Source organism: Polypterus senegalus, chromosome 2, assembly GCF_016835505.1.
Source record: "Polypterus senegalus isolate Bchr_013 chromosome 2, ASM1683550v1, whole genome shotgun sequence".
NCBI lineage: Eukaryota > Metazoa > Chordata > Cladistia > Polypteriformes > Polypteridae > Polypterus > Polypterus senegalus.
The window spans coordinates 209,325,861-209,350,520 of NC_053155.1; the positions used below are offsets into that span (position 1 = coordinate 209,325,861).

The 24,660-nt window shown below is 36.3% G+C and overlaps 1 protein-coding gene across 3 annotated transcripts in view; it reads left to right on the forward strand.

Annotated features, from left to right (window-relative positions):
* The first annotated feature begins 4,238 nt into the window (after nucleotides 1-4,238).
* The window catches only part of rubcnl (rubicon like autophagy enhancer), a 57,092-nt gene continuing 36,670 nt past the window's right edge, over nucleotides 4,239-24,660 (forward strand). Inside the window, exons 1-2 of one of the 3 annotated variants that reach the window (XM_039745255.1) lie at nucleotides 4,239-5,184; nucleotides 16,654-16,750. In XM_039745255.1, the coding sequence (XP_039601189.1) occupies nucleotides 16,727-16,750 (24 nt within the window). In that variant the 5' untranslated portion in view covers nucleotides 4,239-5,184; nucleotides 16,654-16,726. The remainder of the gene's footprint in view (nucleotides 5,185-16,653; nucleotides 16,751-24,660) is intronic. The other 2 variants (XM_039745253.1, XM_039745254.1) reach the window with 2 other exon arrangements.

Sequence of the window (24,660 nt, forward strand, 5' to 3'; positions counted from 1 at the left end):
GGCTTCAGTGTGCTCTGGTGTTTCATTTGACCTACCAGGTGGCATTGCTGTTCACAATGTAGTAAAAAAGAAACAAACAAAAAAAAATGATGTAAAAGATAAACATAACAAAAGAGACCGAAAAAGGTTTGGGGTACCCATCCTGTATGCAGTGATCCCTCGCTATATCGCACTTCGACTTTCGCGGCCTTACTCCATCTTACATTTTAAATGTAAGCATATCTAAATATATATCACTGATTTTTCGCTGGTTCGTGGATTTCTGCGGACAATGGGTCTTTTAATTTATGGTACATGCTTCCTCAGTTTGTTTGCCCAGTTGATTTCATACAAGGGACGCTATTGGCGGATGGCTTAGAAGCTACCCAATCAGAGCATGTATTACGTATTAACTAAAACTCCTCAATGATATACGATATGCTTCCCGCGCGGTGCTTGATTGTTTGCTTTTCTCTGTCTCTCTCACTCTCTCTGACATTCACTACGCCTGACGAAGGGGGTGTGAGCAGAGGGGCTGTTTGCCTAGAGGATACGGACGCTCCTCTAAAATATGCTGCTTTATCGCGGCATACTTAAAAGCCCAAAAGCACGTATTGATTTTTTGATTGTTTGCTTTGTCTCGCGCTCTCTCTCTCTCTGACATTCTCTGCTCCTGACACGCATTCTTTGAAGAGGAAGATATGTTTGCATTCTTTTAATTGTGAGAAAGAACTGTCTTCTCTGTCTTGTCATGGAGCACAGTTTAAACTTTTGACTAAAGGGTGTTATTTCATGTCAAGAGGGCTCTAATAATGTTAACAGTGTGGGATAGTTTATAAGGGCTTAAAATATATAAAAATAACCATACAAACATATGGTTTCTACTTCGTGGATTTTCATCTATTGCGGGGGGTTCTGGAACACAACCCTCGCGATCAAGGAGGGATTACTGTACTTGGAACAAATGCAAAAAAAAAAAAGCAATGATCAAAGATCTTCACAGACAGAGTTTAAAACAGAACTGCCTTAATGGCAAACAGTTGCCATTTTTATAATCAGTTCAGAGGAAGTGATGTTGACAGCTCCTGAAGAGAAAGGGTTAGTACATAAGTACATACTGACACCCCCTTGTCTGGCATGGAATTGCCATCTTTTTAGTCTGTCGGCTGCCTCCTATTTGCACATGTGTGACGGTGTATATACATGTATTTGTAAACACAGATTTTGAACTTTGCATATTTAATATAATTTTCTAATCCTATTCCATTTTGAAACACAGCCATGCTCAATGATTAATATAATTTGTTTTCTCTATTTCTCTGCCAAGAGAAGGTCAAGGTTGTGTTGTGGCAGGCCTCCCTCTACAACCAGGTCAAGCTGGTCTACCATTGTATTTTCGTAGTGTTTTGGCTGCTTCTGCATGGAGGCAACTACCATCCATTTTCTTAACCCATTCATGCAGGATAAAGTTGTGGGACACCTGGAGCCTATCCCAGCAATCACCAGGTACAAGTATGAAACAACACTTGGACAGGAGCTCAGGCCATCACAGGGTAAACACACAAACACAAACATGCACACAGTAGGCCAGTTTCTGATAACCCATATTCTTGTTAGAAGAAGCACCTAAGAAGAATCTCAAACTCATCAAGTGTGATATGACTTTATGGGTGGTGACAGATAAAACTTCACTATAGGCAACATGTTTTTTGTTGAGTTGCATTTAATCCTTCGGCATCAGGAATACAAAACACCTAACTCTTAAATAAATAAGAAAGCAAAGTGAGTCAAGGGGTGTGTTATAGTGCCAGGAATGCACCACCTACCTGTGTGTCTAGTTTCCATGGGTAACTCTGTATACCTGATCAGTATACTAGTTGTTTGCTAGGCATGCAGTGCATGTGCCATGTGATCCATGACATCATGGTAGTCACATAATAAAAGATAATGGAGGCTGGTGCTTGACCCTGTGACCCTGTAGTTAGGATATAGTGGGGTTGAATAATGGATGGACGGATGTATATCCCAAGTTTGGAAGGCATGTGTTTCTGGAGAATGGCTTTCTACCTGTGATAGTGAGTATCGTTCCCAATACATTGATTTAAGACCCTAATCATTTTTGATAGTTTGAATGATGTGATAAATCAATTGCCAGATAGAACAAATGCAGTATTTCCCACAGAGATACAATGTCATTAGCAGTTTAGGTGGTTGAGTGATTCTTTACCAGTTGTTGTTCTGTTCTTTTTCAAGGTCTTATCCATGGGGCTGATAAATGTACACGATGGTGTAACCTTGTCTTACCTTATCACTGGTTACAATACGAAGTCAAGCAAAATGACACCTTTTAATTGGCTAACTGAAAAGATTACAGTATGCAACCTTTCAAGGTATCTCAGGGCCCTTCTTCAAGACTCTGCTGCCTCTCTTAATAACGAAACAAAACAGAGGTTTCGTTCTTGTCATGTATGCATCCATCAACAGTGCCTTCTGAATTGATCTGTCGCTTGAGTGTGACCTTCCATAAGGTTTGCAAAACCCCAGTCATGGAGGCTGAGACCAGAGAAATTCTCTATTGTATTCAGCTAGTAGCACAAGCCAATGTACAGTATGAATGAAGGCCTTCACAAATTAGGAACAACTAAAAAGACAAAAAAAAACATGTGCAGTATATATTTGAGTTTGTAATCCAGGATCAATCAAACCAAAGGCATATAAGGTCAAAAAGCACAAAAAGGCAATTATTAATAAATCCATTTCAAGTAATCAAAAAAGCAGATGAACAAAAGCCAGAAAAAAAAGCATGTAAGAACTCTCAGTTTGAAGAGAAAATAGTAAACTGAGAAAATGTTTTTTTTAAAGAAACAACAGAACAATTCATCATTCCAGCAATAATTGATAACAGGAGATAGTACTCTTTCATCTTCGTATTATATGTCCAGTACAAGGCTGGACATCATGGATCTGTCAAATAGCCCGAGCCTGGAGAACAATTTCCTTTAACTTGCCATTTTGAAAATGCTGGTACCTTTTTTTAGTTGTTTCCATTATATTCAGCATTCTCCTTAGAAATATACTGTACATCTGTTCACTAGTTTAAGTCTACCATTACTAACTGATTTATGTCTACTATACATTGCACATACTGCATTTTTCTCCACAATTCTTTGTATCCAGTTTACTTAAGGCACAATATGACCCTTAATACAACTAGGAAAGAAGCACTCATGGATAAGCATCATATCAGACACTCGACGCTGTAATGAATATTTCAAATCATACTTTAAAAGTAGTAAACATGAATTGAACATAACTGTATTTTTTAATTTTTCTTTATTCTAAATAATCAGTGTTTGGAGGGAGCTGAATCTTGTGGAACAGGGGAGAACATAATAGAAAGAATCAATAGTTGTTTCACAATGTAATTCCATCAGCATGAAGCTATTTGGTTTAACTTGACCAGCCATGCAGTACAAAACAGAAAAATATCCTGGGTACTATAATTACTCAGTTTTAATACTGAAATGTGTAATCAATACAATGTAAATAACTATAATTAGTCTGACAGTAGAGCCTGGCCACACCTGTGTTTAGTTACATGTTTTCAGTAAGTTCTCGTATTCTTCCTCATGCATTTGGCTGCTTCTCACAGCCCAAACACATGCTGATAGATGACTGGAAACTGTAAGTTATTCAAAAAATATGTTTGGATACCCATTAACAGATGATATGATTATCTACTCAGGCTTGTACAAAGCAAACTCTATGAGAAGATTAAGGAGGGTAAGAAACTGAGTGGATGAATCAAGTGGTTTCTAATATATACTGAACAAGTGCAGTAATAATAATAGATACAAAACTAAAGAGTACTGCATTTTGACTTCATCTTCTTTAAGGCTGTCTTGTAATCAGGTGACATGCCAGTTAAAAAATAATTTACCGTTTGTACAATGAATCACAGCAACATAAAATAAATCATGACAAAATAGTTTGCACTCACATGTGTGTGATGGGTGATGCTAAGTGTGCTGTAGTACTCACTTATGCAGCAAAAGGGAGCCAACCCTTTTTGCAACAGGCCCACTCATACAACACTTATGCTTTCAAAAAAACAAATCTGCAAAAATGTCCCATCCCAACCAATATCACTTTTAAGAATAAAGTGATACCAAAACATTTGACGAAAAACGATCAAATATTAGTAATTGAGTGACAGATAGGCGTCCCGTCCAGGGCTAGTTCCTGCATTGACTCAGGTGCCCCTAAACCCTGAATTTTGAGAGAGTAACAAAATGGATGGGGGACTGGAAGGAAATGTGGCTGGTTATGTCAGTTTTTACTGAATACTGCCTGCTTTTTTTTAAGTGCTTTTTAACCCTGTATAACAGAACTACTTTGCTGCTACACTACTGATATTCAAACTGATGCAAATCTCCAACTGGTTCTTCCAGTTTTTTTTTTTTTTGCATGAATACGGTACAAACCACCGTATCTATGTGTTGATATTTACAGATCGTATGGTCGTTACTCTCAGGATTTTAATTTCACAACGAATCAAAAATAAAATAGCGTCAATTTATATATTTAATATTGTCTCTTAATAAGATTATGATTCTGTATAAACGTCACCCATTTAAATTATGCAAATCACGAAATTATGCAAAGCCGCATGCACACCCTGCTATAGCCGAGACAAGCCAAGTGACTGACGAACTTTTGAGACGACATCGAGGCTAAAAGCGAAACAAGCAAGGTCTGGTTCAACCGACCTAAGCGCTCGAAATAGACAGAGAGCGAGAGAGAGAAACTGAGCGAGAGGCACTCCCAGTAACGTAAACAAGAGATGACACAAGCGTCCTTCGCTTCATTCTTGTTTGACACCACCAAGTTTGTGTTTTTCACCACACCGACTCTCCGTTCTTTTTTATTTTGATGTCACCTGTTGAGCGGTCGTATACTGGATATAAATAACGAATAAATAACCGACGTGGAGCTACCTTGACATTTCACCTTAATTCATCTGACCCAGAGGAACTGGACAAGACTTCTGCACTCAGACTGACAACATTCAGGTACCCAAAAAAAAAAAATGGTCCAGTTATGCGCACGCGCACACAACGCCGCCTGCCCGTAAAATACCCGAGGTCGCCGTTGGATCCCCCATAGCAAATCGTCTCGCCGCTGGAGCGAACTGGTGCACGCGGAGTGAGTGGTTTCTTATTGATTTCAACCCTTTATAGCACCAGCTTTTTTTGGCAGAGAGATCTTTACAGTATGTGTATTTAAAAATATAAACTTTTATGTTATTTTTGTATTTTTCCATACACAAACTTTTGTAATAGATGAATACGGTAGAATGGTATGATTTTTTTCAGCAATATACAGTATGTGAAGAGGCAATGTTATTTATATATAAGGCTTTCACTGTAAGCACTATGCCAAACATTCTTTGAAATCACAGATTGACAGTTCAGGGTACTGTGAATACGAAGAATATTGCAGTTTAAATACACACAGAAAGCGTTGCTCCCCAAAACAAATCAATAGCAGATATTAAGAGACAGATTAAGAATGTCAAACTTTACCAGTCAACCAGTTTTATATACTGTGTATATATATCAGGGTGCCCCAAAAATGTAAACATACTTTGAATGATTATCAATACAATGTATAGAATGCAGCTAGTTCAAATAAATGGAACCAATTGCAATGTTGTCTTAATAAACATGTGTATGTATATATTTCTCTATATATTTATTTGTGTATATATATATATATATATATATATATATATATATATATATATATATATATATACACACACACATAGATAGAGAGAGAGATATTTAAACAGCATGCGCCATTTCAAGGGATAATGAAATTATAATGCAATTAGATTCCAAAAATAAAAACATCTACCAGATAAGAGAAATACACCCCACTGGTAGACACCAAGAGAAGTTTTCAGAACTACTGTGTACCTTATAGATTTACACAGCAAGTATCAATAAGAGCTATGGAATTACAAAGAAGGGAGCTTAGAACTAGTTACAAACCAAGAAATGAATAGCCTTTGAAAAAAAAAACTAAAGAAGATTGGTTTGAATGCATTAACCAAGGCTTGATGATGCTTCTTGCATAAAGCCTTCATTTTAAAGTTCTGACCCACTTACAATACTTTCCAATATATACATGCAGAATATGTAATCAATGTAAAGAGCAAATTATTGGAGCAATTTTACACAAAATCAATAGGCTTTGAGCTCTAAACATTGCTAACAACTAGTGATAGGGCATGTAAACAGTGTATCTAGAGGAGTAATGTGGTTAATTTACATCCTGAGGATGTTTTTTTATTAAGTGATAATTTTGTTGTTAACTTTGTAAGCACTCACTTTTAAAAGCACAGTGCAAACAGACTGCAATTTATGAAGCTAGGGCAGTTGTTGTTATCTCTATGTCTGTAACTGCATATTTTCAAAATCTTTATCAATCACAGGTACAAAGGTTGATTGATTTCTGTCATTGCATATATTTCTAGTATGCATTGGTGTCTTGTGTCTCTTGCCACTGGCATAGGCTCTGACCCTATCATAGTTAAATAAGTTTTAAAATGTGATATAACATAAGAAAATAGTTAAACAATTTACAAATTTTAGACCGCTCAGTATTATAGTTAAAGAAAGAAGAAAATCATATGGTGAATACATTTTGGGCTAATTTATTATAAATGTGTTGAGATGGCATCTGCACTACAGACTAATATGTGCCAGTAGTGATTTTGCTAAAAATCAGATTTTTTTTTTATTTTCCTTGAAAACTTGTTACAAAGGTTAGTATCAACAATGTGCAGTATGTCTGTTGTGAAGGTCACATCACTTGTACCACACCCTTAACAACAGTGTGATAGCCTGGAGTAACATTCCTATAATTCACAAGGCAGTTAATGTCTTTTATACAACACAAATACCCAGTAAATGCTAACATCTATTAGAATTATTTACATTTATTTAGAGTTATCACTAAGAAATTATTTTACTTTTTCACAATTTGAAACTTCATCAAAGATCTTAACTTTTTGTATCTTTATATAATAAATTAAACTAGGGAGCTCAGCCCTATGCTCACTTCGCTTGCCCACCCCGAGTTTGGTTTACCAGATATACAATTTAAAGAGATTGTTATTTTTATGGGAATTGTTACATATGCTTTATTTTCACTTTTACTTTAAACCTTTTGTAAAAATAATACTTGTCCTTTATTTACTGCCCTGGGCATGGTTACATCTCTTTCTCGCAGGACGTATAACGCTGCTTGTGTTGTGAAGGGGGTGCAGCTGAACACACGCTAAGGAGATGCCGTCGGATCATCTGCTGTCTTTCTGCTGCTGGCGAGCTACGTGTTCTGCTTGTCTCGCAGCCCAATCATTTCAAAGCCTGTACAGCAGCTTTTCTTTTTGCCACTTCATGTCTCTGCCGTTCGTGTTGTAAAGGGTGGGGGGGTTGGTGGGGTGGGCGGGTGCTTTGGGTGGCTGAACGCATGCTAAGAAGAAATGGTCAGATCATCTGCTGGCTTTCTGCTGCTGGCAAGCTGCGTGTTTTGCTTGTTGCTTGGCGTTGTTTTAAGACCTGGGAGAACATGAAGCGTGTCTGCCAAAAGCAATCCAACCACTGCTATGTTAGATGTCCGTGGACTTGTTTTAAATGATATCTCACTGCCTTGTCTCGCGTGACATGGTTAAATCTGTTTCTCACAGGACATATAATGCTGCTTGTGTTGTGAAGGGGGGCAGCTGAACGCATGCTAAGGATATGCCTTCAGATCATTTACTGTCTTTTCGCTGCTGCTGTCGAGCGGCCCCTCGATCATTTTAAAGCCTGTACTGCCACTGTCCTTTTGCCACTTTGTGTCTCTAACGCTCATGTTGTGAAGGGGGGGTACTGAACACACGCTAAGGAAAAGTGGTCAGATCATCTGCTGACGAGCTGCCTGTTCTGCTTCTCGCGCTGCCCGATCATTTCAAAGCCTGTACAGCAGCTTCCCTTTTGCCACTTTGCGTCTGTGCCGCTTGCGTTGTGCAGGGGTTTGGGGGGTTAGGCTGGCTGAATGCATGCAAAGAGAAGCGGTTGGATCATCTGCTGGCTTTTTACTACTGGCGAGCTGCGTGTTTTGCTTGTCACTTGTCGTTGTTTTAAGAACTGGGAGCAAGTTAAAGTGTCTCTCGCGGGATTTCAAATTGTCTTCAGAGAAGATCACATCTCATCTCCCTAGTCTTCCTCCCCAATATTTTTTTTTTTAATAGAGGGATAATTTTTTCAAGGCATTTTTCTGAACCCAAAGCCAGTATAAAAAACAAAAGCATGTGTAAGCAGTTTTGCATGACAACAATGAAGTCTGAGTACACCTACTTTACTGTCATTGTAGTGTCTCTCAATTGACTACAAGATGTTAAATAAAGGAACAAAAAATAAAAATGTGTTGTTTTTCATTGCCCCAACATATTTGATTCATGCCATATGCTTCTATTATGCAGGCTTGGAACACTCAGTTAAACAGTTTAGTGAATTTTCAGTATTAATTGAGTAAACATTTAAGAAAAGCAAAAAAAAAAAAAAATACTTTAAACACCCAATTTACCCATTTTATACTTTTATGCCATTTTTTATGGAAAAGAGTTAGAATTAGAAATTTTAATTAGAAATTACTAAAATATATACTGTTAAATATTGTTTTTCTGTACATATGCAGTTATACTATGGCAGAAAAATGTAGTTTTGGCCAATTGTCCATCTACTGAACCAACTTAATCCAATTTAGGATCACAAGGAGTCAAACATAAAAAAGAACATTAACATTACAATTCATGTAGGAAAATTGTACATTGTGCAGAGATCCTGAATGACTACATCCCAGCACAGACAGAATATTTTAGAAAAAGCAGTTTCTCAGATATTCCCCCTAAATGCTGAGACCTATGTACAATTATAAATTCTATAAACAAAACTGACCAATCCTCTTTAACCCAGATCCATTGTGTTTTTCTTGTTGCAGGCTCCAGATCTATTGTTTCTGGTCCAGTTTGGTTCAGTGGTTTTCCCCATATCCTTCTAAAACAGTTTGACCTATGTCCAACGATAAGTGTCATAGAAATTGTTTTATTTAACCTGGAATTTTACAGTCTGCTCCGTTTATTGTTTGGACCAGGCCTATTGATTTGCAAAATTTTTGCACATTTAGTTTTTAAGATACATAATTTGTTTTAATATACATGTATGCACAGATGGAGGCCCACACAAACTTAACCATGTACACACACATTTAAAGAAATGTATAAGTGAATATACCGTGTTTCCCCGAAAATAAGACAGGGTCTTATATTATTTTTTGCTCCAAAAGATGCACTAGGGCTTATTTTCAGGGGATATCTTATATTTATTCATGTACAACAATATACATTTATTCAAATACAGTAATGTCATCTTCTTCTGGAATATCATCATAACTCTCCACATTCAAACTCTGAATTTCATCCTGAATTTCTTGATACTCGAGCCGCTTTTAGGATCCTTCAGGATCGATGTGTGTGCTTCAGTGTTTGATGAATGATTCGATGTGGTAAAGCAAAATGCTGGCATACAAATGCATTCGTGGTGCTTTGCTATTCAAGCATCGCATATACCCCAAAGTAATGACATGATACATTTTAAAAGTCTCACATACCATCTTCTGTGCCGTCTTTTTTTTTTTTTTTGCACCTTTACAATACCATCAGAATGTACGGCGGTGTATTTGAGCCACAGAGAAAAAAAAAATAAGGTAAAAATAATGAAAATGTCTATTTTGTGATTAAAGTGGAAATTTCAGGTTTAAACTGGAAGTGTCCTCTTTAAACTCATGGTTTACTTTATCATTAAAGTAGACTGTCATAAATGTGATCTTAAAACCGACCCAGTTGTTAAATCGCTATGCGCTTCTGGGGCTTCCGCCTGACCTGACAGCAGCGGCAAGCAGCATCGCCACACAGAACACATTAAATTTATAATATTCCAGCTCTCTGTACATTTAGAATTCTTAGGTTTATACTTGATATCACTTTCATGATGAAATACATTAAAATATGTATGTTGCATTTTACAGATAAATTGTTAACTGTTTAAATAATGAAACTGTTAATAGTTACACATATGTGGTGGCATGGTGGCAGTGTGGTAGCGCTGCTGTCTTGCAGGGAGTCATGTCCCTTGTGATCCCTGCCTAGAGTTTGCATGTTTTCTTGGTGGGTTTCCACAGTGTGCTCAGTTTTACATCCAAAGACATGAAGGTTTGGGAATTTGGTGAAGCTACAATGACGCCAGTGTATGTGTGTGCTTGTGTTCACCTTGCGATGAGCAGATACCCTGTCCAGAGATTTTTTTTTGTCTTGCTCCGATGCTGCTGAAATGGGCACATCCCCGAATTGATAGATGTATTCATTAAACATTCTTATCAGCGATATTGTGGCAAGGTGTTTCTTGGAATTTAATAGATTTTTCGGGCACAAATGTCGCATTGCATGAAGTATAAACCTGGCCTTAGGCGCCTTATTTTTCAGCTGACAATCTTGACTAGGGCTTATTTTTGGGGTAGGGCTTATATTACAGAGCAGCCTGAAAATCATGCTAGGTCTTATTTTCGGGGAAACAAAGTAGCTGAGAGTATGCTTGATGATGAAAAGAAAGACATAAACACACACACACCACAGTAGATCTGTGAAGGTCAATGTGGAAAAAGGCATTAAGCCACCCCTTTACCAATCTAATTATTTATATAGCTTGTTTACTTAATTTGATACAATGTGTTTAGTTAAATATTATGTAAGTTAATATAATTAATTCTATATCATTTTGCCTGGTCATGTTATATTGGGGGCGGCACAGTTACGCAGTGGTAGTGCTGCTGCCTCACAGTTAGGAGACCTGGGTTCGCTTGCTGGGTCTTCCCTGCATGGAGTTTGCATGTTCTCCCCATGTCTACGTGGGTTTCCTCCGGGTACTCCGGTTTCCTTCCACGGTCCAAAGACATGCAGTTTAGGTGCACTGGAGATTCTAAATTGTCCCTAGTGTGTGCTTGGTGTGTATGCTCAGCGCTGGGCTGGCGCCCTGCCCAGGGTTTGTTTCCTGCCTTGTGCCCTGTGTTGGTTGGGATTGGCTCCAGCAGACCCCCGTGACCCTATAGTTAGGATATAGCGGATTGGATAATGGAATGGATGTTATATTGGTATGTGGTGTTTTGACTCCTGAGATCCACCTTTTAGATTCTTACTTCATTAATGGTAAAACAGTCATTTTTTTGCCAACTTTCAATTCATTTATCTTTCTTCAGAATGCAAGCTTTTTGAATGGAGGTAATGTACTTATTTAAACCCTTTCTTGATTAGTACAGGACTATAAGACATTTTGAATTTTGGCTTACTGTGCATATACAGTGGTGTGAAAAACTATTTGCCCCCTTCCTGATTTCTTATTCTTTTGCATGTTTGTCACACAAAATGTTTCTGATCATCAAACACATTTAACCATTAGTCAAATATAACACAAGTAAACACAAAATGCAGTTTTTAAATAATGGTTTTATTATTTAGGAGAAAAAATCCAAACCTACATGGCCCTGTGTGAAAAAGTAATTGCCCCTTGTTAAAAAATAACCTAACTGTGGTGTATCACACCTGAGTTCAATTTCCGTAGCCACCCCCAGGCCTGATTACTGCCACACCTGTTTCAATCAAGAAATCACTTAAATAGGAGCTGCCTGACACAGAGAAGTAGACCAAAAGCACTTCAAAAGCTAGAGATCATGCCAAGATCCAAAGAAATTCAGGAACAAATGAGAACAGAAGTAATTGAGATCTATCAGTCTGGTAAAGGTTATAAAGCCATTTCTAAAGCTTTGGGACTCCAGCGAACCACAGTGAGAGCCATTATCCACAAATGGCAAAAACATGGAACAGTGGTGAACCTTCCCAGGAGTGGCCGGCCGACCAAAATTACCCCAAGAGCGCAGAGACGACTCATCCGAGAGGTCACAAAAGACCCCAGGACAACGTCTAAAGAACTGCAGGCCTCACTTGCCTCAATTAAGGTCAGTGTTCACGACTCCACCATAAGAAAAAGACTGGGCAAAACGGCCTGCATGGCAGATTTCCAAGACGCAAACCACTGTTAATCAAAAAGAACATTAGGGCTCGTCTCAATTTTGCTAAGAAACATCTCAATGATTGCCAAGACTTTTGGGAAAATACCTTGTGGACTGATGAGACAAAAGTTGAACTTTTTGGAAGGCAAATGTCCCGTTACATCTGGCGTAAAAGGAACACAGCATTTCAGAAAAAGAACATCATACCAACAGTAAAATATGGTGGTGGTAGTGTGATGGTCTGGGGTTGTTTTGCTGCTTCAGGACCTGGAATGCTTGCTGTGATAGATGGAACCATGAATTCTACTGTCTACCAAAAATCTTGAAGGAGAATTTCCGGCCATCTGTTCGTCAACTCAAGCTGAAGCGATCTTGGGTGCTGCAACAGGACAATGACCCAAAACACACCAGAAAATCCACCTCTGAATGGCTGAAGAAAAACAAAATGAAGACTTTGGAGTGGCCTAGTCAAAGTCCTGACCTGAATCCAATTGAGATGCTATGGCATGACCTTAAAAAGGCGGTTCATGCTAGAAAACTCTCAAATAAAGCTGAATTACAACAATTCTGCAAATATTAGTGGGCCAAAATTCCTCCAGATCTCTGTAAAAGACTCATCGCAAGTTATCGCAAACGCTTGATTGCAGTTATTGCTGCTAAGGGTGGCCCAACCAGTTATTAGGTTCAGGGGGCAATTACTTTTTCACACAGGGCCATGTAGGTTTAGATTTTTTTCTCCCTAAATAATAAGAACCATCATTTAAAAACTGCATTTTGTGTTTACTTGTGTTATATTTGACTAATGGTTAAATGTGTTTGATGATCAGAAACATTTTGTGTGACAAACATGCAAAAGAATAAGAAATCAGGAAGGGGCAAATAGTTTTTCACACCACTGTAAACTATATGAATAACAAAGTTTTCATTCTTAACAAGTAATTTAAATCAAGTTAACCTTGATTAAAATTACACTTGGCATATTACAAAAAAATCTATGGTTTTATGTGTCAGGAAAGAATTGATGATAATCCAGTCCTTAGCAATCCTAAAAAATTGATACATCTAACTGAAAGTGACAAATTACACATAACAGGTTTTACTTTGTCATTATTTATTCAACAAAAATAAACCAACATGGTGAAGCCATGTATGACAAAGTTAGTACATCTTTACTGCTTTCATTTTAAAAGTTACTTAGTACAACAAGTCGCTAATGAAGTGTATGTGAATCTACCTGGTTGAGAGTTCTTAATCAAAAACAATTTCTTAGTGAAACATTCTAAAAGTTATTCAACATAACAATGATTTTTGTACTGTATATAGCCCGTAGTCCCACTACAAATATTCAACAATAGATTAACAGAGTTTATAAGATACACTGCTGTGGCAAATCAGCAGTTTAATAAATAAAAATCCCTGACACATAGCAAGAAAGGTTGAGAAATATCCTGGCAAATTTTGGGTAGAAAATACTAAATAAAGCTATAGGGAATGACCAAATGTGCAATGTAAAACTTCAAGGATACATATTAGTTCTGATAGTCATTAATAATATAAAATACATTGATAATTTATGCATAAAGGTTTCAAAGCTAAAAGTCAATGTTTTAGAGTATACTTTAATTTCTTTATTGCTGTATGTAATAATTATTTTTGCACTTTTCCTCATTTAAGCAAATCAATATGCATATAACATAGATAAAAATTAATAATTAAAACTTTTACTACATGCATTTTGCAAAGACAAATTCAACATAAATGATTCAGAGCATATATTAATAAAATGTATGTTATCCAGCAACATTTCAATATCGAGTCTTTGTTACACTAAAATAAGACCCCGGGATCAAGCACAGGAACATAGTGGTTCAGATCGTGGACCTTGTCAAACAAGTGAGCTGCAAGGCAACAAGCTGAGCATTATTAGTAATGAGTGAACCCTGTGGATTTGGATGGCCAAACAATCAGGCAGAGAAAGACACATGCTTTCACTGGTGTGATTCACTGGAAGACGCCGGGGTTCTTTCAAAGTGACTGCATATGTGCCCAGGTCCCTAAGCAATAAAATTCATGGTAGGAATGTAGCGCTTAGTACAAATATAATCTATCCAGCTAGATATTTTCACTGATTTTAGGAAACTCAAGTTTCTATCTTCAGTGTGTTCAAAGTACTGTCTCAGTTAATAACAGGTACTGTTGAAACTAATGACTTTTATAAGTGTTTTCTACAAAAATCTTATTTAGGTGTGTATGTGGGGCTGGGGTGGGGAGATATATCCCTTTAAAATGCCACTATTTTGAATACATGTGCATTTCCATTATATTTTTGTAATGAATGTTGCATTGTTTATATGTAAATTCAAGCATATATTTAAATCAGTTGTTTAATTGGTATAATAATATTTTGCATAGTTAATTTAAAAAACAAAGAAAATGTAATTTTACCAATTATTCTTAATAACATAAATAGTTAACATCCATCCATCCATCCATCCATCCATCCATCCATCATCTAAAATCACTTCATCCTGAGCATAGTTGTGGGGAAGCTGGATTCAATCCCAGTAAGCATAGTGCATAAGGCAAGATCAATCTCTGGGTAGGGCACTAGTTCATCACAGGCATAATAAACAACAATTGAAAAAATAAGTTAACGAATACTAACAATAAATTAACAATCAATTAAAAAATAGCTTCGCCAAAAAAATAAAGATGAAATAAGAATTTTAATATAACCTATAGAGATTAACAAATATAAACCATTCTGGTGTATTTTATAGCACACTGACACAGTCTTCATTTTAATGGGAAATGCTAACTTGTAACTTTGAAAAAATATTTTGCTGCTGTAAGAAATGATATCTGACATTGCTGAGGCACGAAGCACTTTAAAATTGTTCCTACGGTGATGCACAAAAACTGAGTAACTAGAGCTAAATGCAACTGCATATTTAAAAGAAATATATTATTTCAGTCGAGCAGGTTTGCAAACCCAGGTTTTACTTTTTAAACTGTTGTGTGGACATAGCAAGCATGTCTGCTAACGGCGGGGCTTGTTGAGAAGCTGAGGTGAGGTAATTTAAATTACCAGTTTAATAAAATACTGTAGTAATAAGTTGCACAGACACGTCATGTACAATAAACACACTCCCAATGGTTTAAGTGTATTGCTGGAGCAATGATAAAAAAAAAATAAAGGAACACTTTGAAAACACATTAGATCTTAATGGGAAAAAAAATCATGTTGGATATCTATACTGATATGGACTGGGTAATGTGTTAGGAACGAAATGATGCCACATCATTTGATGGAAATGAAAATGATCAACTTACAGAGGGCTGAATTCTAAGACACACCAAAAATGAAAAATGTGAAAAAATTTATGCAAGCTAGTCCATTTTACTGAAATTTCTCTATTATTATAAAAACATCCTGGGATGAGACGAGATTTTTTAGCTTGGGACGAGACGTGACTTTTTCAGAAAGATACTTTCATGTCCTGCGAGGCAAGACTTTGTGCCAAGAGATTTAACAATGCCCGGGGCCGGAAATAAAAGCCAAAGAGTAGATGACAAAATAGAACATCATAAAGAGTTCAAAAACATTGCCGCGATAAACACGAGGCCAAGTGTGCCATACAGCAGTGCACATTTTGCTGTTTCTTACGCACACTGCCAGTAAACTAACTGCCTGTTTACTAAATCCATTAATATGTACATTGTGATATATGCCAGGCTGAGCAAGATAATGCAAAAGTATGCAGAGGAACGTGTTGTCTTGTGGATGAGGCCAAGTGTGCCATACAGCAGTGCACATTTTGCTGTGAGTGTGAGTAAATGAAGGTGCATTCTCGCATCACTGAGAATCAATCATAGCAAATATACGTGGAATTCTTCTCACAATGGTGTAAATATGGGAAGCCCCTTTCTTACTTCTTTCTTGCATTTCTGCCTGAAGGCGCAATAGTACATTACAGTCATGCAGTATTGTCTGGGACAGATCAACTGAAAAAAAAAATATATATACAATATATATAAAACATGTTACCATGTATAGCGCTATATCGCTTTTGAATACTTTCCCTTTTGTTTTATTTTTGTATTCTGCTGCCATTTTGCATAAAGTTGAATTCACATAACTTGAGGTCAGTTGTGTTTAAATATATGGCAGTATGTTAATTTTACAACTTTATAGTGTCTTTTGTTTAAATGTTAATTTAATATCCAAGCTCATGTATATAATTATTGTATGGTATTAGTAATTAACTGTTACCTTGTTATAGTTGTAATATGTGCATGAGGTTTGTGCCCATATTCAGTGAAGACCACTGCTCATTTGCCCATTTTTAAGCTGTAAGTTGCTTGCATTTTTCTTGCTATTGGTATAGTATAAAAAATACAAGGAACAGCTTAGATCACTTGCCTCTCATTAACTACAATTTTTTAATCTTAACATACTGTATGCATGGCAGAATAATTGACAAAGTATTTTCACCTTTCTAGGGTCTGTAAATTATATACTGATGCTAAGTCTTTGGGCCATGGTTCAGCTGCAAAGTATATTAATAGTGAGGCAATGGAATCACCTAATATGCAGATGGTATGTCTTCTGAATTTATTTTAATTATCTTTTGATTGTTTAATAATTTTTATTGACTTACCAAGAAATTTCTAATAATGATTATTCTACTTATTAGTTTGTCAAGTAAATTTTGCTTACCTAATTGGCAAACTTTTTTTTTTTGCTAAATTAAAGCAAACTACAGTAATTCCATTTAGTTGTATGCTTAGATCTCTTTTGCTTTTTTCAGTACACTGTTGTTTGCTGTTTTATTTTTATTCACTCTAACCAGCCACTTTAGTCCCTCCTCATTCATTCAGTGTGTTCTTTACTGCCATCTGTCCTGCTTTAGAGAAATTTCGTAATTAATGTGAAAAAGGTGATGAAATTTTGATATGATTTGAACCTAGGGGATATTGAAGCTGTGCAATTTTAACAAAATTATTGTAATGTTTTTTTCTTAGAAAATATTTTAAAAAAAAGAATCTATAAATGGAGAGAAGAAATACTGTTAAAATGCATTTGTTAAAAATATGATGTGAATATCCAAGGACTGACAATGAAGTCCATGCTGGACAGGGTATACAAAATTGTGTTGAATTTAATGTTGATTTTGTTAATAATGGTGTGGGTATTAGGCAAGTTATAAAATATATTTGTAGTATGAATTTGTTTATTACAGTTTTTGTCTTTTAGGTGCATTTTATCTCAAATTTAAAGATTATGTTCATTAATGTTCATTTATCCTTTAGTTTACCAGGTAACTAAATTGCTCTATTGCGTATTTCTGAGATTGCAAAGGTAGGCATCTAAATATCATATAAACAAAATGCTCTGCTTACTGCAACAATTAACTTTTAATTATGAAATTGTTTATAGAAAAACCTATAATAGTTGTAGCCTTCTAGGTGTGGTATTGAGGATTAATGATCTAAAAGTTCTCAGTTTTTTTCGGACGCTGTCATGAATGGAAAATAATCCACAACTTTGCTACAGTGTGTTGCTGAAAAGATAAACTGCTGACCATCACCAGGTCATAAAGTTTGGTGAAATGCATGGTTTGCTCCATTGTCAAATGTTTAAATGCAAAACAAAATGAGCAAACCTACCAAACTGTACCTATGCTGTGACAAATACAGATCAGTTGATTGGTGATCTTCAGAGACAAATTTAGGCTACCATTGATGGACTCAATTGTTTGAATCCTTGAAAAAGAAGCAATAGGTAGCAGTTCGAAAGACCACCAGAAATCAGAATAGAGCAACTGTTATAGTGCTTTAAGAACAATTCCAGCACTTCTTCATCTTTGGACTGAACCTAGAGGACTGTGTGCAGACCACAAGACAACAACTGGACCCACAAAATTATTGATCTGATTTTTGCACTCATGTTTTAAAATGTGAATCCTTGATTGTTGATTATCTTTAAGTTGTTGTATGTATCACTTTAGAGCAACAACACAGTTACATATATGTAAGATCCATGTTTAGTACTTATAAAATAATTTTTGCTACTTGTTAAAAGGTAGGCAGCCTTGGCATCATACAGTGAGTGGTGTGTCAGGGAAAACATGTATAATCTGCAGGCTGTTCAACTTTTTACCTGTAAAAGAAAGTAAAGACGTGTTTAATGTTTTCAGTTTAAGAATAAGCTGGTTTGAGAGTGGCTAGATTTTCATTCATAAGTGAGATTGATAATAAGGTTGGAGAAAGAAAGAATGGGATAGAAACAACATACATACATAAATGTAAGGGAGGGAAGCTTAGATAAAATTAATTCCTACAACCAGACATTGGTCCAATAAAGTTTAAAAAATAAGCCCTTGCTTTTTTGTATTTTTTTTCACACAAACTCTGTGTGGCAAAACATAGGCACACCCTGAAGCAGTGGTCTAATTGGCATGAAAATGTGATTACTTAACAGTTGGCACATGATTAAGAGATGAGTTCAAAACCAGATGAATTGAACAATGTATTAAAAAGGCTACATGCAGAAGTTGCTCTAAATATTCAACTCGAAAAGTTTGTAGCTACTTTGCCAGAATATCAATGGAACATGTAATGTGGGGCATAGACTTTAGTTAATATATAGTATCATTTACTCCATTACTCCATCATTTTAGTTAATATGCATTCATGCATTCGTGCACTTCATAGACAAGGAGTGGTGCTGTCATCACATAGACATTACTCTGAGATATTCAATGACACATGGATATTTAAAAATGGCACCAGTCATTTCTTATATAAAAAGACATTGGATGGAAGAAAGGAACTCCACAGCAAATTACTACACACTACTCCTATAGTGTGCACCCTCACTATAATTGACAAGAATGCTTTACACCATGGCAATTGTGGTGGTATTTTCTCTGAAAATATTGGACAGATTGCATAATGAGCCAAATCTTCTTTTTCTGACTCTTACCTTACCTTAGAGCAGTAATTACATATAACAATGTAAATGTGTCTCAGCTTAACACCAGTTCAAATTCAGTCAAAAGTGATGAATGATTAGTTAACATTGTAATAGACAATATAAATGAAATTCATAACTCTGAGAGCTGTTGACCCATAGTTGGATAGTTGGAGGCATCTTTGTTGATTACGGAAGGAGCCAGGAAAATTTGTGTTGGTTCTTCTCTGATCTTCCAACATCATTTCCAGCAGGTACAAGTGCCTTCCTGGAACAATTGGTAGTAGCTTCTTCCTACATATAGCACCCCATAACCAAAATACAGTGTTCATGTGACAATAATGACCCCATATACCTATATATAAGCATGCAAAGATTCAGTCTTTTAAAATTCACACAGCAGTAAAGCACTTTACTTACAGTAAAAGAGTGCTGAGCTCACCATGATGCTGTCATTACTGCCAACATAGTGGTATTCTTGTTATAAACTAGTAAACCCACTCATTTGCATTCTTGGCTATAATGTTCACAACAGTCTGTGTTTAATCCAAATTAAACCACTGCTTCTGAGTATAATCTTTTTTTTTATTACTGTACAGTACATTCCTTTTCTTGTCATAGTGATTTACTTTCCACTGTTTTCACACATTACAAACATGGGCATGTTAGGTTAGCTACCACCTCTAAGCTGGCCTGTTGTTGGTGAGTGAGGATGTACTCAGTATTTTATTATTTGTGAGAATATTATGTACTGTATCTTAAAATAGTTTTGTATTCCTAAGCTTGCAACCCCTACCAGGAGTCATCATCAGAGGAAAATGATTAGACATAGTGGAATGAAAGGCAATATATACCAAATGAGGAAGGGTTTTTTTTTCAGAGGGTGTTGGTTATAAAGTTTTAATTAATATGTGGATGTTCTTCCTTTTAAGTCTACACATGCTGGGATCATGTCCAAGTGTCTGTTGATGGCGTTTTCATTTGATAGCCACAATTCAGTCAGCTCTCTGGCACTTTTAGTATTAGCCTTGACTTTTACTCGCACCGTGTCCCAGTTAAATGTGTGTCCAGTTGAACTTGCATGTGCATATATCAGAGACTATGGGTCTTTCCTTCTGACAGTTGTGTGATGCTCTTGTATATGTCTTGTGAATGTTTTAGATATTTATTCAAAATATACTGCTGGGCATACAATGCATGGTATTCCGAATACTGCATTCCTTGTCTCTGCAGCTGATTTCTTGCTTTTCACATTAAAAACAACTGTTTGCAGAGTGTTTGCTCGTTTATGTGCTATTTTGAAGTCTGATCTAGAAAGGATGTGCACTTTACATTCTGATACACCACGATGATAAGGAAGACTGCGTCAGGTGGAATTGGGGCTCAGGTTGGAGTCTGTGGCATCTTCTATGTAAGCATTGTTTGATAAATTTCTGATTCTGATTGATGTGAACAGATTAAACAGAGTGTCTTTCATTCTTTTTTGTTTCCTTTGTATTACAATGGGTGTAAATCCTTCTGAACAATATCTTAACACAACTCCGTTTATGTGATGAGGGGTGATTGCTATAAAAATGTAATATTTTGTCTGCATAACATTCCTTGCTGTAAACACTCGTAATCAAAGTGGCATCACTACTTCTTTCAATTGAGATGTCTCCAGAAAATTGGTGTGTTGATTCATTTCTCTGGATTGCAGAGAATATTGAGTTGATATGGCTGTGGAATTCATTCAGCTGATCACTTTTTAATAAGATGAATGTGTTGTTGACGTAGTATATCCAAAGTTTAGGTGTGAACTAAGTTGGAAACATACTTTAAAATTGCTGCATAACCAGCTCGCCTAAGAGTCCCGATAATGGAGATCCCATTGGCATGCCTTCTTTCTGTCTTTAGTATTTTCCATTAAAATATAAGTGAATTTTCTGGCAAAGTGATATTAAATACATTATGTCCTTCATGACCAGCTTTGTTCATGATGTTATGGTGAGGTTGTTGTTTTGTTTTTGTTTATAAAGTCTCTGCGGCCAGAAGAATTGGAATCATGGTATACAGCGACACGACATCAAACAAGACCATGATTCATCATTAACGATAGCTATTAACAGAATAATCTGAATCATATGTTAAATGTTTGACATTTGAAAAAGTCCTTTAGGTAAGTTATATGTTGGCTCACCTGTTTGGCTGACCACAGGTCTGAATTTTAAAGGGGTTTTATGGATTTCCGGGAGGCCACAGAATATCGGGCAGTTTGCATCATTGGATTTCATTTTTTAAAAAGTTTAAGCAGTTGTTATTACAGAGCTTATTCACAGTGGTGTTAATCCTGTTTAAGGTGGTTTTTGCTGGATCGCTGCATAGTTGCTTGTAAGTAGTAGTGTCAGAGAGCATTTCTTCAGTGGCAGTGACATACTGTTCTTTGTCTACTACAATTGTTGTGCCCCCTGGTCATCTGCAGTAATAAAATGCTGTTGTTATTTTGCTGAATTTTGCTGAATTTTGTAGCGATCTTAAAGCTGTTCTTTTTTAGAGCTACATACAGTTGGAAGTCTTGTAATTGGTTAGCCTCGGCACACCTTATATCCTGTGTGTTGTCTGCTGGTATCTTATCTTATCTTGGTATCTTATCCCTCTTCCTCATTTGCTATATATTGCCTTTGATTCCTCTTTTTTTCTATTTTAAGATACATGACTCATCTTCTCCTTTTGTGGATTTCTAAACTTTATTGCCTGCGACCTCTAATGGATAAAGTGAATTTAGAGAAGATATACCCCGCGTTTCTTATTGTTGGTACAGTAAATGAAGAATTTCTGAAAGCATCCTATGAATTAATTTCATACTTCATTTGTTATTTTATCAGTAACTTAACAATTAATTAATTTATAAATATACCTGTTAACTCCTAACTCCTGTTACAATTGTCTATGGATTCATTAACATTCATATAATGTTTTTAACTATTATGTATCTATTCACTACTTATCACTGTCTCATTAGACACATGTTTCCAATACACTGTAGGACACACTCACTTATATAGACACACTCTCACTAACACCATGACAATTTTTAGTTGCCCAATAAACTCAAATTCATATCTTTGAATGCAGGAGGATAACAGGAATACTCGGGTAAAACCCACACAGAAGTAGATAGAACATGCAAATTCCACTCAAGAGAGTTACTAATTTGAAACTAGTTGCCAAGAGATGTGGGGAAACAGCACTTACCACTGCATCACTGTGCGTCACTGTGTCACCCATAAAAAGCATTGCTAACATTTATTCTAAACAAGTAAGCAAAAATGCTGTCATTTCTTTTTTAAGTCTTTCGGTGACAGAGTTTGTTGTATTTCAAAAAAGTGTAAACTATGAGAAAGCTGTTATAGCTTGCACACAAAACTGGAACTGTTACTAACTCATGATGCTGATGTCAGTGTTTTGTTTTTTGGAGCATCAAGGCAAAATTACTCTAATCTGTAAAGTTTATGCAGTGCTTTCAATAATTATTTGGAAATTTAAGTCTGCTGTTTTTCTAGATATGTAAGCGATTTTGATTTAAAACAAAATTATTGGTATCAGGTAACACTGCATACAAAATTACCTACCAGTCATTTCTTACTCTTGTATTTCCTGTTGCACCAATTTTAACATATAGTAGACCTGTAAATGAGTATTTCTGAATGTAGTATTTGTTTTTTCACTTTGATACCTGTCCTTTATGTCAGTAGACCTAAATCAGAATGACAACTGAAATCTGTCTATTAAAAAAGCAAACAATTGGGAAAGAAAAAAAAATTTGCCATTAGAATACACAATAGCAGACCTTTGCATGTGTTGTATTTACATATGACAATAAATGAAACTAATTGATAAAGCAAAATCCGAATACACTGCATTGGAACAGAAGAAAACACTATTGGACACAATTAAGCCGTTTGAGAAAAAAAATCTGCTTATGGTAGAAGAACTGTCAGATGTTTGATGAAAACTTCTAAAAGCAATTAATTCAGATTACAAAACTGAAGTAACAGATTGGCAGCAGAATAAATAAAAGCCACATTGCATGACACATGCATCTTTATCAGCACCAAAAATAGAAAAGCCAGTAGAATTTATTAAAACTTTCACTTAAGTTCAAAGATACAGTGCTATGAACAGATTAATCACTACCAAAGTTATGTCAATATAAAATATAGTGGAAAGAAAACACCAAAGGTGATCTTATGGGTTTTCAGAATTATGAATCCTTGTTCTATTTGTTGATCGAACCAGATAGCTTTGATAGACATTTATCTCTGGATACACAGGACCCAATAATGTAGCTGATTGAGCTGAAAAGTTCAACACTGTAGGTGACAAACACCAGGGGTCTCATGTATAAACAGTGTGTACACACAAAAATGTTGCGCACGAACGTTTCTATGTTCAAATCGTGATGTATAAAACCTAAACTTGGTGTAAAGCCACGCACATTTCCACAGTACCTCACACCCTGGCGTGCGCAAGTTCCCCGCTCGGTTTTGCAGACTAGTGGCACCTAGCGTCAAAGCAGTGCTACTGTTCCTGTGTGGTTACCCTTTCTTTTTCAGATCCACATCCCTGACGCGTTGTTTATTATTAGTTTAATGCATCTGATTGTAATTATCCAGTAACAATGTAATGGTCCACGGAATGGTCAAACTATTCTAAATACAATAGCTGCTTTAGTGTTGTTACTCTCACTGCACCTTCTTCTTCTTCTTTCAGCTGCTCCCGTTAGGGGTTGTCACAGCGGATCATCTTTTTCCATATTACTCTCAATGCACCACTCAGAGTATTAATATCACTGTATCTGAGTGGGGAATCAAAGATCTACAGAATCTGAGAAAGAGAATTATCGGTATACAGCATCAAGCATGCGCTGCCTCAGCCATGCTGTCTGTTGAACTGCTTTCACACAGCAAACGGTTCAAAGCCTTTCCTGTATGGACCTCACAGTTCAGAAACAGTTGCATCCAAAGAACTATAAACGCACTCAAATCAAATGCTCCTTGTAGAACTGTTTGTACTTATAAATAGAATTACCTCACTGTAAACTTGTATGCACTACAGTTATAATATTGCACAACCTGAGCCACTTTATAAAGCGCGTATTTACATATGATGATGATATCATTATTAAGATGAAATGCAGCAAAATATGTTTATTATATTATACAGATAAAACTTTAACTTCATTTAAATAATGAACCAATTTCAGAACCAATACCAGCCAACACAGGGCGCAAGGCAGGATACAAACCCCGGGCAGGGTGCCAGCCCACCGCAGTAATCTATATTGTTAATAATTAAACATGCCAGGACATGGTGCCGCATCGCTAGCGAGCCGCTGGCGTCCCGCTCACGGATTGTTCCTACCTTGCGCTGTATTCCTTCTTCTGCTGGCGCTACACTGGAAGAATAGATGGATAGAATAATTAAACACATACTACGAAGATATTTTAATGTTCCTTAAAGTTTTGAAGAATCAGCGTTCTAAGCTTACAGAT